The 16522-nt window shown below is 46.1% G+C and overlaps 2 protein-coding genes across 2 annotated transcripts in view; one reads left to right on the top strand and one right to left on the bottom strand.

Annotated features, from left to right (window-relative positions):
* Window positions 1-640, bottom strand: part of spryd3 (SPRY domain containing 3) — a 38447-nt gene extending 37807 nt beyond the window's left edge. Inside the window, exon 1 of the mRNA XM_066670102.1 lies at window positions 485-640. The gene's annotated coding sequence lies outside the window, so the exon portion shown is untranslated. The remainder of the gene's footprint in view (window positions 1-484) is intronic.
* Window positions 641-8394: 7754 nt separating this feature from the next.
* On the top strand, window positions 8395-14375 carry igfbp6b (insulin-like growth factor binding protein 6b). The gene is made up of 4 exons (XM_066671440.1): window positions 8395-8903; window positions 10000-10034; window positions 10449-10568; window positions 12923-14375. The coding sequence occupies exons 1-4, from the start codon at window positions 8534-8536 to the stop codon at window positions 13034-13036; spliced, it is 639 nt and encodes a 212-aa protein (XP_066527537.1). The 5' UTR covers window positions 8395-8533; the 3' UTR covers window positions 13037-14375.
* The last annotated feature ends 2147 nt before the right edge of the window (window positions 14376-16522 follow it).

Below are 16522 nucleotides of genomic sequence, written 5' to 3'. Positions count from 1 at the left end.
AATGATGTAGTCGCTGCCTGAACGGGGGAGTCCTGAGGAAAAGGTCGATAAGCAGACGGCTGTTTTAAAAAGCGTTCAGAAAAGACTGCTGTGTTAACGTGTCTTTACGGTTAGAACTCAAGTCTGAGACGCGTTCGGGCCCTCCAACATTACCGGCTAACTACAGCGCGCCAATAACATGTTTTACATACTTTGTTTGCCAAACAGAGAGCTGTCACCACACTGAGGATATTTTAGAAGACACACACAGTCGCTAAAATGGCACTGACTGCAGCCAGAGCCGGTTTTCAACCTAGTCAAACTAGCTAGCTAAGTGCTAACGGCTACACAATGGCAGTGAGTGTAACTTCATTTCTCGCTCGGCGCTCGCTTTAGCCTAGCTAACCACCCCCGTACAAAGCCCAAGAAACCTGAAACCCAACACCGCTGACACTACCGGAACAGTCTGCGGTCACCGGAGATCATATTCCGCTGAAATCCTTACCTCACATCAGTAGAAAATAAACGAGGATGTTTAAGGCCACTTGTGTTTACTTCTAGCTAAGCTCTCCATCAGCTAAGCAACTGGAAAACTAGTCTAAAGTGTGTAGGACTTTTTCCTGTTTACATCAGAGGTCGGGGACACGGAGCGCCAATGGAGGCGCGGTGAAATCTCTTTAAACCAATCCGAGAATCAGAGAGCTACTCCGGGGCGGATCCACCACATCCACCCCGCTCATACGCCACTCCAGCAGTCAAGTAGTACTTCAAGTCCCCCTCTGGTCATCAGTTAAACCCCTAAAACTTTTCTCTGTTCAACAAAACTGCGTATTGAGAAGTTATTTCCATGAAACAAATCCATTAATAACTCTACTCTCTTCATTCATTCACTCATTCATTTTCTGTAACCCTTATCCAGTTCAGGGTCGCGGTGGGGCCAGAGCCTACCTGGAATCATTGGGCGCAAGGCGGGAATACACCCTGGAGGCACACCCACAGACACACACATTCACTCACACACTCACATCTAAGGACACTTTTGAGTCGCCAATCCACCTACCAACATGTGTTTTTGTGGGAGGAAACTGGAGCACCCAGAGGAAACCCACACGGACACAGGGAGAACACACCACACTCCTCACAGAGAGTCACCCGGAGGAAACCCACACGAAAAAGGGGAAAATACACCACACTCCTCACAGACAGTCACCCGGAGTAAACCCACACGGACACAGGGAGAACATACCACACTCCTCACAGACAGTCACCCGGAGTAAACCCACACGGACACAGGGAGAACACACCACACTCCTCACAGACAGTCACCCAGAGGAAACCCTAAAGGTCCCTGGAGCTGTGTGAGTGCGACACTACCTGCTGTGCCACCATGCCGCCCCAGCCTTCATACAGTACAGAACTAATATGCAAATTGTCCCCACCTCCTCTCCTGCAAGTTGACAGGATTGGTTTCTTAGGTTTATGATATAAGAAACCATGGTGGTCTGAATATTCCTGTTTGAGACACTGAAATTTCAAATTTGGGAACAATATGATCTCAAAATGATATCCATTCTGTAAAGCTGTATAAATGTGCAATCTTACACTTGGACCATTCGTCAGATCATTTCCATCCAGTTTCCATATTCAGAAGTGATATATTTCCAGGCAGCTGCCTTTGGATGCTTCAAACCTGGTTTACTATCTCAAAACCAATAATTATAGATAACAAAAAGCCCAATTAAAAAAAACCTGTTGGATGAGCTTGTGAACAATTGCGTAGAAAAAAAAAACCTCAATATGGAAACACAGTGTTCAGTGAAAGCAGTCAAAGTGTTTGTGGACATGTGGACATTTTATTAAGTGAAAAAAGAGCATGAGAATTTGCACAGCGTTTTCTCACTGGCTCATGGACAGAGGTGGGGAGGAAAAAGTGTAGTCCTGTGGAGCAAGTTTGGAAAACAAGAACCCTCATTAGCCTGGTGTTCCTCTTGGAACTTTATCCTGACAAAACATGTGGAAATCGAGCAAAGGGCTGGGCTGTACTGGTCTAGGCCTTAGATGGGAATGCAAGACACAGGTGATTTTGCTTACTTAGCCGAGATGAATCATCTCTAATATGAACGCCAGCCAGCTGACATTCAAGCAGAGAGACAGAGAACCCCAGCCTGATGGCTTTTCCCTGAGTGCAAGGAAGTTTTGTCTAACAGCTGTTCATCTGAAAGAAACACTCCTCTGTAGATTCTGTTCAGACAGTACAGTTGATAGGCTGGGGCCAAACATATCTTTGTTTGAGGGTGGTGTGAGGACCACACATGTCAATACAGTTAGATAAACATCTAAATCCTGTTTGCTTCAGCTCATTCCAGCTTATCTTTGATATCGCAAAACTCCTAGTCTTTTGTGACAGTGTCAAATAAACAAACTTTCCCCTTAAAAGACCCTCCCGGCTGCTTATGAACCGAAGACAGCACAGTCATAAACACCACAGATTTCAAAGCACCCAGTCTGTGGCCTTCCTTTGGCCTTTCAAAGACAGAAAAATATTCTTTCAAATATAACAACCTGTTTCCGATGCATTCGTTACAAAGATGACGCTCACTTTTTGGACGTTTGAAGTTGAATCTTCCACAACATGGAATCTTTGCTATCTTTGATAATTGCTGTAGACAACGGCACAGAACATCTCTTCCAAGCTCTAGCTTAGTGGTATTCAGGTTAAAGGAAATGCACGCAGATGTCACAAAATCTCCCCCTGGAGAATAGACTGAAATGGTTGAGCAGATATCTGCTGCATTACAAGCCACTGGATCATACTGTGCTAAATCCATGGGGAACTCTGGCCACAATTACCCAGATAAATCTGTCCTTCTGCAGCATACATATGTGTGTAGTGTGTGTGTGTGTACACATATACATATACAGAAGCTGAGAGTATGAAGGAGAAAAAGCATATATTTATATGGAAATAAAACTTTGATTTAGATGAATGCACTAAATAATGATTCAGAACTGAAAGAATGTTGCATTATTTTGGTCTTATAGAGATAACAATAATTATAATACAAACTGTAATGATCGTTAAAATGGATGTCATCTCAATGTAATGTTATACACTCTTCATTCATTCATTCATTATCAGTAAGCGCTTATCCAGTTCAGGGTCGCGGTGGCTCCAGAGCCTACCTCTGGCAAGAATACACCCTAGAGGGGGCGCCAGGGCAACACAGACACGCACACACATTCACACCTACGGACACTTTCGAGTCGCCAATCCACCTACCAACGTGTGTTTTTGGACTGTGGGAGGAAACTGGAGCACCCGGAGGGTACCCATGCGGACACGGGGAGAACACACCACACTCCTTGCAGACAGTCACCCGGAGGAAACCCACGCAGAAACAGGGAGAACACACCACACTCCTCACAGACAGTCACCCGGAGGAAACCCATGCAGACACAGGGAGAACACACCACACTCCTCACAGACAGTCACCCAGAGGAAACCCATGCAGACACAGGGAGAACACACCGCACTCCTCACAGACAGTCACCCAGAGGAAACCCACGCAGACACAGTGAGAACACACCAACTCCTCACAGACAGTCACCCAGAGGAAACCCACGCGGACACAGGGAGAACACACCAACTCTTTACAGTCACCCAGAGGAAACCCACGCAGACACAGGGAGAACACCCCACACTCCTCACAGACAGTCACCCGGAGGAAACCCATGCAGACACAGGGAGAACACACCACACTCCTCACAGACAATCACCCAGAGGAAACCCACGCAGACACAGTGAGAACACACCAACTCCTCACAGACAGTCACCCAGAGGAAACCCACGCGGACACAGGGAGAACACACCAACTCTTTACAGTCACCCAGAGGAAACCCACGCAGACACAGGGAGAACACCCCACACTCCTCACAGACAGTCACCCGGAGGAAACCCATGCAGACACAGGGAGAACACACCACACTCCTCACAGACAGTCACCCAGAGGAAACCCACGAGGACACAGGGAGAACACACCAACTCCTCACAGACAGTCACCCGGAGGAAACCCACGCGGACACTGGGAGAACACACCAACTCTTTACAGACACTCACCCGGAGGAAACCCACGCAGACACAGGGAGAACACACCGCACTCCTCACAGACAGTCACCCAGAGGAAACCCACGCAGACACAGGGAGAACACCCCACACTCCTCACAGACAGTCACCCAGAGGAAACCCACGCGGACACAGGGAGAACACACCAACTCCTCACAGACAGTCACCCGGAGGAAACCCACGCGGACACTGGGAGAACACACCAACTCTTTACAGACAGTCACCCGGAGGAAACCCACGCAGACACAGGGAGAACACCCCACACTCCTCACAGACAGTCACCCGGAGGAAACCCATGCAGACACAGGGAGAACACACCACACTCCTCACAGACAATCACCCAGAGGAAACCCACGCAGACACAGTGAGAACACACCAACTCCTCACAGACAGTCACCCAGAGGAAACCCACGCGGACACAGGGAGAACACACCAACTCTTTACAGTCACCCAGAGGAAACCCACGCAGACACAGGGAGAACACCCCACACTCCTCACAGACAGTCACCCGGAGGAAACCCATGCAGACACAGGGAGAACACACCACACTCCTCACAGACAGTCACCCAGAGGAAACCCACGCGGACACAGGGAGAACACACCAACTCCTCACAGACAGTCACCCGGAGGAAACCCACGCGGACACTGGGAGAACACACCACACTCCTCACAGACAGTCACCCAGAGGAAACCCATGCAGACACAGGGAGAACACACCGCACTCCTCACAGACAGTCACCCAGAGGAAACCCAAGCAGACACAGGGAGAACACACCAACTCCTCACAGACAGTCACCCAGAGGAAACCCACGCGGACACTGGGAGAACACACCAGCTCTTTACAGACAGTCACCCGGAGGAAACCCATGCAGAAACAGGGAGAACACACCACACTCCTCACAGACAGTCACCCCGAGGAAACCCACGCAGACACAGGGAGAACACCCCACACTCCTCACAGACAGTCACCCGGAGGAAACCCATGCAGACACAGGGAGAACACACCGCACTCCTCACAGACAGTCACCCGGAGGAAACCCACGCAGACACAGGGAGAACACACCACACTCCTCACAGACAGTCACCCAGAGGAAACCCACGCGGACACAGGGAGAACACACCAACTCTTTACAGTCACCCAGAGGAAACCCACGCAGACACCGGGAGAACACCCCACACTCCTCACAGACAGTCACCCGGAGGAAACCCATGCAGACACAGGGAGAACACACCACACTCCTCACAGACAGTCACCCAGAGGAAACCCACGCGGACACAGGGAGAACACACCAACTCCTCACAGACAGTCACCCGGAGGAAACCCACGCGGACACTGGGAGAACACACCAACTCTTTACAGACACTCACCCGGAGGAAACCCACGCAGACACAGGGAGAACACACCGCACTCCTCACAGACAGTCACCCAGAGGAAACCCAAGCGGACACAGGGAGAACACACCAACTCCTCACAGACAGTCACCCAGAGGAAACCCACGCAGACACAGGGAGAACACCCCACACTCCTCACAGACAGTCACCCAGAGGAAACCCACGCGGACACAGGGAGAACACACCAACTCCTCACAGACAGTCACCCGGAGGAAACCCACGCAGAAACAGGGAGAACACACCACACTCCTCACAGACAATCACCCGGAGGAAACCCACGCAGACACAGGGAGAACACCCCACACTCCTCACAGACAGTCACCCGGAGGAAACCCATGCAGACACAGGGAGAACACACCGCACTCCTCACAGACAGTCACCCGGAGGAAACCCACGCAGACACAGGGAGAACACACCACACTCCTCACAGACAGTCACCCGGAGGAAACCCACGCGGACACTGGGAGAACACACCAACTCTTTACAGACAGTCACCCGGAGGAAACCCACGCAGACACAGGGAGAACACACCACACTCCTCACAGACAGTCACCCGGAGGAAACCCACGCAGACACAGGGAGAACACCCCACACTCCTCACAGACAGTCACCCGGAGGAAACCCACGCAGACACAGGGAGAACACACCACACTCCTCACAGACAGTCACCCGGAGGAAACCCACGCGGACACTGGGAGAACACACCAACTCTTTACAGACAGTCACCCGGAGGAAACCCACACAGAAACAGGGAGAACACACCACACTCCTCACAGACAGTCACCCGGAGGAAACCCACGCAGACACAGGGAGAACACCCCACACTCCTCACAGACAGTCACCCAGAGGAAACCCACGCGGACACTGGGAGAACACACCAACTCTTTACAGACAGTCACCCGGAGGAAACCCACGCAGAAACAGGGAGAACACACCACACTCCTCACAGACAGTCACCCGGAGGAAACCCACGCAGACACAGGGAGAACACCCCACACTCCTCACAGACAGTCACCCGGAGGAAACCCATGCAGACACAGGGAGAACACACCGCACTCCTCACAGACAGTCACCCGGAGGAAACCCACGCAGACACAGGGAGAACACACCACACTCCTCACAGACAGTCACCCGGAGGAAACCCATGCAGACACAGGGAGAACACACCGCACTCCTCACAGACAGTCACCCAGAGGAAACCCACGCAGACACAGGGAGAACACCCCACACTCCTCACAGACAGTCACCCCGAGGAAACCCACGCAGACACAGGGAGAACACCCCACACTCCTCACAGACAGTCACCCGGAGGAAACCCATGCAGACACAGGGAGAACACACCGCACTCCTCACAGACAGTCACCCGGAGGAAACCCACGCAGACACAGGGAGAACACACCACACTCCTCACAGACAGTCACCCGGAGGAAACCCATGCAGACACAGGGAGAACACACCGCACTCCTCACAGACAGTCACCCAGAGGAAACCCAAGCGGACACAGGGAGAACACACCAACTCCTCACAGACAGTCACCCAGAGGAAACCCACGCGGACACAGGGAGAACACACCAACTCCACAGACAGTCACCCGGAGTGGGAAGCGAACCCACAACCTCCCGGCCCCTAGAGCTGTGTGACTGCGACACCACCTGCTGCGCCACCATGCCGCCCTATGTTATACACTGCCTGGCCAAAATAAGTTCACCCACTCTAATATTCTACATTCACTGTCCATTATATCAGCTACACCACCATATAGGTGCACAATGTATTTCTGCAATTACAGACAGTGGTCTGTCTGTTGCGCTGCATACTTTCTTAACCCCCCCATGCTCAGGACCCCCAAAAGACCAGCCGAAGTAGCTACTGTATCATACATGGTGTTGCAGTGTGTTGTGCTGCTACCAGTGGCTCACACCAAGCAGTGCTGAGGTTTTCAAACACTGTGCCTACTCACTGCCCACTCTGTAAAGTACACTTACTTTGTTGTAGATGCAAAGTCAGAGAGTAGTCCATCGGTTGCCATTCCTTCATCAGTGTTCACAGGACGTTGGCTGGATGGTTTTGACGCGTGGACTATTCACAGTCCAGCAATGACACCATGGGGTTTTAAAATTCCAGCAGCACTGCTGTGTCTGACCCATTCGTACCAACACAATATACACTAACACACTGAGAATCATCCACCAACCTGTGGGAGTTCTGACCACTGAGGTTCAGGGTGAACATGGACTAACAAAATACGCAGAGCAAAGGATGGACTACAGTCTGAACTTGTAGAACTCCAAAGTGCTCCTGTGCGGTCAGTGGAGCTGATAAATAGACAGTGAGTGTATGATATTATTATTCTTAGTACTCTTTTTCGTCCAGGCAGTACACATCACTGTGCTGTTTATCATTCACAGCACATACATCCTTCACAACACTGTGTACTGTAGCAGACAAACTTTTTGATGCTCACCTTTAAGTTAAGAGGTGCAGTACTTAAAGAGCAAGGGCTGCATTCACTGTGGCATCCGGAGAGAAACTGAATCCCTCTTTGTGCTACGATGGCATATGTTGCCAGAATGGTCTAACGTTTTCATGTATAATTCAGAAAGTTATGGATAGCTTGAAATAAGCTAATGATATATTTCAGGGTATGAGAGTTTCCAGATACAGTAATGAGGGAAGAAAAGCTTGATCATTTCTGAAAGGAAAAATAATCTCTCTCTTTCTCTCTCTCACACACACACAGGCACATGCACACACACACACACACTCCCTCTCCCTCTCTCTCTCTCTCTCTCTCAGTCCCAGCCCCTGAAGGTGTCATAACTGTGCTCCCCCCCCTCTTTCTCTATCACCGCCTTTCTGATCTTTAAAAGCCTCACTCACTCTCGGATCGTATCCCTCTGGCTGCAGCGCCACTGAACAGGCTGAGCACCAAGTCGAAAGTGAGGAACGTGTAAAGAAAATAGAGAACAGGGCTGGAAGAAAGAGGAACACACGGCCAGAAATAGCATCAGCCACGTCTGTAGAAGAATTCACGGGAGCATGGAGAACCTCCTGAGACCACAGCGCAAGAAGATGCCTTTCCTGTCCAACTTGACCGCTGTCACCCTGTTGCTGGTGGCACACTGCGGATCCTGGACTGTGGCCAGGCGCTTGGGCCCCCACAAAGTCTGCCCAACCTGTAAAGACCCACTGGGTGCAGGTCGGGCCTCCAGGGACCATGTGGGGACGTCCAACACAGCCGTCTTGGCTTTGGGGGAGCCGTGCGGAGTGTACACTCTAAGCTGTGCCAAGGGCCTGCGCTGCATGCCCCCTCCAAAGGAGCACAGTCCGCTTCAAGCTCTGCTGCAGGGCAGGGGCTTCTGCGCCAAGTACAGCAAGACGATTCCCACAGAAAAACCGTATACTACAGGTAAAGATTTAGGACACTTCATATCTTGTAGCAAACAGAGGAAGAGGAGGGGTTAAAAAACAAATGATGAGGTGGTGGTGGGGGGGGGGGGGGGCGGAGGAGACTAGTGAGGGACCATGAAATATAGCATAAGACCATTATAGGCGATTTTAATCTAAAATAACTATGTCCCATTCCCTTTAAATGGTTAGGTTTATGTTGATAGCCTCTTTTTTTTCTGACAAAATCACAAAAAGCTTGTTGTATTGTTTAATCCTCCATCAAATTCCCTTGTGATCAAAATGTTCTGAGCTCAGAGATTTGCTCCAGTTTTTACTTTCTAAGGGGTTCAGGGTTTCTAGCCTCGCCCTGCCCTGACCGCATGGGTACTGGCTGTGTACCTCCACAGCTTCGCTTGTACAGCACAGTCTCTTCCTCTGCTCTGTCGTTCTGCCGGGCAGCATGCAGCATGGGAATGACAGGCAGAATCCGCTTTAAGCGTTCCGGCAAATAGCAGCAGCATGTGTTTCAGGTTCCAGAGACGTATTGGCAAGCACTCGCCTCGTCCAGCACGCTGGTAGGATGACAGAAATGTTAGTGGAGGAAGGGCAGGAGCATAAAAACGCCAGGAATAGCTGCTGGTTTGCATGCAATGGCAATAAATTCCTCTGCGGTGCGAAAGCTTTTCTATGAGTTAAGGCTTTTGGGTGGTGCAGTTGTTCTGATGGTTAACAGATCACTTGCTGTCATTGTGCACGTCAGTGTCTTTACATCTGTTCTTGATGCATTTGTATAAGTGTGTGTAAGTGTGTAGCTTACATGTGTCAGTGTAATTAACCTATTTGTTTTATAGGTCATGAGACTATAGTTAAAAGGTCTCACTGTGAAACAAAAATGAATCAAAAGAGACTTAAAGAATTAGACAGTTTGTCCATTCTGATGGTGCTATTTCATACAGCAGACAACCCCATCTACTGTCCATTACAAGCTACTGCGGTCAAGCCAAACTGAGAATGGGTTCATTTTGGCATTGTCAGGGGTGTGGGCTATATTACATGTAATGTGTCCCTGAAATATACTTAACTGTCTGTGACTGTCTGTGTTGTTGTATTCCCAGTTCCTGATCCTTCACACAGCGGTGAAATTGATAAGGTTAGTCCCTCCACGGCATCCTTTATTTATACATTTGCTCATATCTCACATGCTTATTATCATACGTCCATTAAATAGTGGTGCTGAGTGAGCCCCATTTAAACACTCAAGTGCTTTCCTGACAATTGAAAGCCCCTCATGGAAATGAATCATCACACATTGTTGGACCTTTTAAACTGCCATCAGTGAAGCAGAGACAGCTTCGTCCAGAAACTTTACTCAAAACAAAGAGAAGGTTTTTAGAGGAATAACAGCAGCACCAAAAGCAGAGAGGGATATTAAGGAATATCAAATGTGAACTGAAACCTCACTAATAATACCCAAGCAGTTTTATCACATTCTTGATCAGACAGGTATGCAAGAGGTTGCCTCATATTTACCATCTCTCCCTCTGTGCTTTCATTTCCTCCACAGGCTCCATGCCGGAAGTTGCTCAATGCTAAGCTGCGGGGTCTCGAGCTCACCGTCTTCCAGTCTGACCGTGATATCTACATCCCCAACTGCGACACACGTGGTTACTACAGAAAAAAGCAGGTACAGAGAGCCATATTAATCTTAAAATCAGTGATTCACAGCCCTGGTCCTGAAGTGCCTCTACACTGCCCTTCACATTTTCTCTAACACTCAAAGGGCTTCCCAGACAGCAGACACTTTGGGCCTAACCTGTGTCATGTTTGGCGCTTACAAGCTCGGTTTTGGCACTGGCAAATGTTTTGTGAGGCGGAACATGGGCCAAATATCATGAGCCAGGCTTGACTTGGGTTACGTTTGTGTAGTGTGAGCCAGATGTAGACCAAATATTGATTTGGCCCAGATTTGGTCCACAACTCACCTGATGTCTGGCCAATGTAAGGCAGACTTGTGGCTGAGCTGAGGCAGCCAGACTCACCCTGAGTCAATGCCGGCGTTCAAGGCCAAATGTGGGCCATAAAACTGCAGATATGCCACATTTGGGCCAAACATTCATTGCTATCTGGGTTTGGAAATTTGCACAGTGCTTATATATTAAATAGAAATTTCCATTACAAGAGCTCTACATAAGCCATCAATTCTAAACTCTAAACAAGATTTAGGGCAAGGAGAAAGCAACATAATCTTTTGTAAACACGGCTTGTTTCTCTAGTTAAGTGCATATCATTGGGAGAAAGATATCCTGCAAGATATGTGAAGACTTTTAATCACACACACAGGTATCTCACAGATCATAAAATCCATAAACTTTGTGATAGTCCTCCAGCACACTCAGTAAATGGAGTCGGTTTCATAAAAAATAAAGAAAAACACAGTAAAAGTTATATTGACCTTTTGTGGTATTTTAAAGTTTATACATGTTTATTTTAATTAATTCAAATAAAATGGATGGGAAATAAAAAATTGGCGGAGTGCTAAAACGGGTGTAATATGAGAACTGGAGCGTCATCGTCAAGACTCATTATAACCATCGTCTCTCACTCTTATGAAGATTTCAGTTTCGTAAACAGGCTGTGCTTTATCTTTTGGAGAACCGTGACATTAGTTGCTCCTCTGTGTTCTTGACCTACACCTTAAACTATTCCGAAATTATCTCTCATTCTTTTGCTTTTAACTGCACCAAACCGCCTTATCTCCAAGGCCCCCAAGGTGCATTGCGGTATAATTGTCTTCGTTTCCCGCGGATTTATACGTTCCCGCATTAATCAATGCACGCGCGGCTCTGAGAAAAGACTGCCTTCTAGCTCCACAGATTTACTGCTCCACTCTTCTGTTCTGTTCTGTATTTGACACAGATAAAACCATAGCGCAGCTATACATATATATAAACAGAAATAATTATGTACAATGCTATAAATACAACGTATATTTAATGTTACAACGGAAGCTCATATTTTCTTTACCGCTGCACACCTCAGCACTGTGAGCCACGCCCTGTAACTCGCCCATCGAGCCGGACTACTTTTTTGAACCTCTGTGTGTGACATTAATATGTAAAGAATTCTTCTCTGATGGTCTGAAATGCTCCTGACAAAACCTACCTGTCAGCTCTGATTTCTGAAGGAATATTCCGGGCTTTACAGGGTGACACGCAGCCTTTTTTATTTATAAATATATTTTTTAACCCTAAGAAAAGTACATGAGCACACACATAGAGCGAGACTAAAACAAAGGACCAGGACACAAGCAAAATTCAAAGTATCTGCACGTTGTTTTGGAAAAAAAAGCTCCCTTTACTGTTGCAATATGCTGACTTCTAGATTCTCCATCAGGCAAATGCTGAGTGGAGGAAAAGCAGCTTTTGTAGGAACTGTGTGTGACATCACAATTTACCTGTCTCACTACCTACCTATTTACCACAAATCATAACGACTAACAAAAAGATCAAAACAAATACGAATAACAAATCATAATCAATACAATATGAAAAGTAAAAATACAGTAAGACATGCATTTTTTCAACTATCATTATATTTAAGCAAATTGATATTGTTATCAACACCTATTTGAAGTGTTGAAGGTCTGATGAAGGTCTGTGTGCAGAAACTATACAATGACAATAGGCCTCCTATTCAGGGATGTGTCCTGTCCCTTTTAAATTTTCAGTAGCGTGTACCTTGAAAGTAACAGAGTGCTCTACTCTTAAAAATGATAAATACTTTTGTAAAAGTTTGTGTCAAATTAAGTCAAAGGGAAACAAAAGACTAGAATATATCTCTACATTCAGTTAGTTGAATCAAACGTGACAAAACATCTACGGAAAAGGATGAAGTACATTGTGTTGTAGGCATAGTCAAACAGGTTTAAGATTTCATAATCATCATAATAAGTTTATGCGTTCACTTGTATATTTTTATGGTTAATTGTGTCATGCTCTGTTCCAGTGTTTTTGAGTTGAATATACCCTTTGTCTGCAGTGTCGCTCCTCCAAGGGCATGCAGCGTGGTCAATGTTGGTGTGTGGATGAGCTTGGGGTTACCATCCCATCTCGTGTGAGTGAAGATGGTGCCCTTCCCTGTGATGGAGAGTGACGGGTGCCAGGCGGCCTCACAGCTCTAAGCCAGGAGGGGGAAGAGGTGGAAGAGGAGGGACGCATGGAGAGGGGATGAAGAGCTTGGCTTGCGCTGGACACTGCCTGGCCAGGAGACACCAGGGATAAAGTCAAAACATACAGAAACCAAACACCAACAACTAACCACTCCTGACCAGTCCAAATTTAATGTCCATGCCCACTGCCATAAAGTTGCCACAATCCTGTGGTTCAGACATGGACAGCATAAGCACAGAACCAGCATTTAAGCTGTGGTAGGCCGCTAGTCCCTATGAGCCCCTGAACAAGCCCTTTTTTTTGCCATAGCCATCACTGCCTGTGTCTTGTATCCTTCAAAGTAGGCTGTAATACTGTTAAATCAGGTGGGGCTGCCATTTTGCTTTTAACTAACCCTGGCCCCTTGCCCCCACCATCCCCTCTCCCTCTCTCTAAAGATACACTGACTTAAACTATAATGTATGAAAGTGAAATATACCTTTACATTTAATTTATTCTGGAGTATTACTCTGATTTCTTAAAGACTTGCATACTGTTGCCATGTAACCAAGACACACTATCCTATGTGCACATGATTTAAAACAGCATTCAGTCTTTTATTTTGTGTCAAAATGACACACTAACCGCTAATACATAGTGGATTGTTTGTACATAAATGCATTTTTTTTTGTTTGTGTGTGTGGTAGATAACATGGGGTGACACATTCTCGAGAGCTGATGGCTGTTACTGTTTTTGAGAAGTTGTTAGGCTTATTTTTATATACTTCAATATTATATTTTATATATAAATTGCAGGTTTATTTAATGAACTACAATGTCATGTATTTTTATATTATCAGCATTTTTTTTTCATTATTGAAATGCTCCTGGAAAAAAAAGCAGCAAAACACCAAGCTTCAATGGCACATTTATGAAAAGAGATCCACACACTTGAGCATACCCTTCAGATACACAGACTTTTCAGTCATTATCTCATATATGATGTTTGCAATTTGTGTTGACTCAGAAATGATAGTGCTTGAATTCTAATTCAGCATTTAAAGATTTTAAGACTTCTATATCCATATTTTCCTACACCAGGTTGCATAGAGGAGTTGAAAAGTGCACAAAAGCTGTGTGATGTTACCAAGTTCACACTCATCCTCTTGTATTATCGTGTGTTTCTGAGTGTGTGGGTGGGTAGGTGTGTGTGTATGTGTGGAGGTTCTTGCAAAGGGTACAGAAAGAAAATGAAAAAAATATATAAATAAATGAAATAATATGGAGGAAGACCCCATATAAGCTATATTACCTTATAAACAACAGTCTATTGTGTCTTATTTGTGAGCTTCATTAAAGTAATGAAATGTTGTGCTTGTAACCCTAACCCATTCATTCATTCATTCATTCATTGTCTGTAATCACTTACAATTCACAGTGGGTCCCCATATTATCAGAGTGCAAGGCAGGAACACAACCTGGAGTCCATCACAGGGCACCACACACTCACACATTCACTCATACACTCACTTCTAAATGTCCATTCCACCTACCAATGTGTGCTTTTTGGACTGTGGGGGGAATCAGGCACCTGGAGGAAACCCACACAGACACAGAGAGAACACACCAAACTCTACAATGTCCTCTACAGTGACCCCAGGTGGGGCTCGACCCTATAAATCCAGGACCTTGGAGCTGTGTTACAGCAACACTAAATGTGGTGCCACGTTTTTCCAAACACAAGCTTAATAAAACCAATAACGTACCAATATTTACACAAAAAGATCACAGATTTAGGAACACATACTTTGTATGTACAGGAACACTGTTATAGGCTGTAGTCCACCTGCAGGTATGGTTTGTGCTGCAGTGACACTGATGTGGTAGTGGTGGTGTGTAAGTGGATCAGACACAGCAGTGGCTGCTGGAGTTTTTAAACACTGTGTCCACTCACCCTCCACTCTGTTAGACACACTCACCTCGTTGGTCCACCTTGTAGACATAAAGTCGGAGAGACTAGCTCATCTGTCACTGCCCAGTGTGTGCTGGTCATCCTCTAGCCCTTCATCTGTGGACGCAGGACGCTGTCAACTGGATATTTTTGTTTGGTTCTGACTATTCTCAGATCAGCAGTGACACTGAGAGGTATATAACCTCCTCCAACAGCACTGCTGTGTCTGATCCACTCGCACCAGCACAACACACACTAACACATGGTAGTGTCACTGCAGCGCTGAGGATGAGCCACCACCCAAAGCATACCTGCTGTGTGACGGTCCTGCTCTTTAAACAACAGGGGGAAATAGGCATAGGAAAGTATGCAGCAGTCTGTAATTGTAGAACTAAATGCTTCTGTATGGTCAGTGGAGCTGAGAGACAATGAACAATGATTTTCACAAGAAAAATCATAGGCTGATTCTCTACTGGCTTCCTGCTTTCTATATACTACGCTATGAAAGGTCATGAAAAAACAGCTTCTCCACCCAAACGTCACTGTAGGATGAATAGAAAGACTTTTATATTCAGCCATGTACTCTTTGTACTCTTTGTATGTTTTGAAATTTGAAACTTGCTTGCATTCTGAAAGTAGTACAAAGAAATCCATACTCTGTATTTAACACATCAGTGGCAGTGAACACACACACAAACAGTCTACAGAGCAGTTGTTTTCTTGCTCAAAGGCATTTCAGCCACGGGTGCTACATTGTTAGAATCTGTTTGAGACACAGCCTTTGATTTTTCTTGTAAAATTGATATTGATAGATGATTGGTTGTATAGCACTATAAAAGCAGGATGAAAAAGTAGTTCAGAGAGTGAAGTAATACTTTACTGATCGCAAATATATCAATTATCAGTTTGCTTTTTTCGCATTTGTGCATCACCCAGTAATTTTGTCACATGTATTTAAAGTTAGGCTAAACGCGTAAAGCAAAACTTACTAAAGGTCTTCGTCTATCTTATGTCACGTGATTTGGAAATCCCTTTCTGATTGGCTTCAACACCTGTCAATCAAGACAAGGGCGTGACAGTTCCAGGTGAGAAGTTCTGATAGTTCTCACTCAGCTGTCAAAAAAAAAAAAAAACACATGTCAAAAACAAAAACAGACCTGGAAACATTTAAAGTGAATAAATAAAGACAGAATGCAATATTAAACGAAGCTGCTGAATTCTTTTCGCCCACTCGACCTTTGTCTGACAGCTGAGTCGCCGGAGAAGGGAAGAACGAGGCAGTTCATTGAACCGATTCTGTCAAATGAATCAAGTAAGGTACAACGATTCATTGACTCAAATAATTTATTCTCTTCACAAAAGTTTTTTTTACAAATATGACATTTTAGTTGACGTTTGTCCTAAAATTCGATTGACTTAATTTTCCTTTGTATGTAACTTCTGACATACAAATAAATAAATAAATAATAAATGTGGCAAACCTCCCAACATAGCTACATATTATGATTGTTTTGATATAGCAAAATTATAAACACCTAA

The sequence above is a fragment of the Hoplias malabaricus genome, chromosome 5, assembly GCF_029633855.1.
Source record: "Hoplias malabaricus isolate fHopMal1 chromosome 5, fHopMal1.hap1, whole genome shotgun sequence".
Lineage (NCBI taxonomy): Eukaryota > Metazoa > Chordata > Actinopteri > Characiformes > Erythrinidae > Hoplias > Hoplias malabaricus.
Note: the sequence above shows the minus strand (reverse complement) of the source record. Positions and strands in the feature narration are given on the sequence as shown.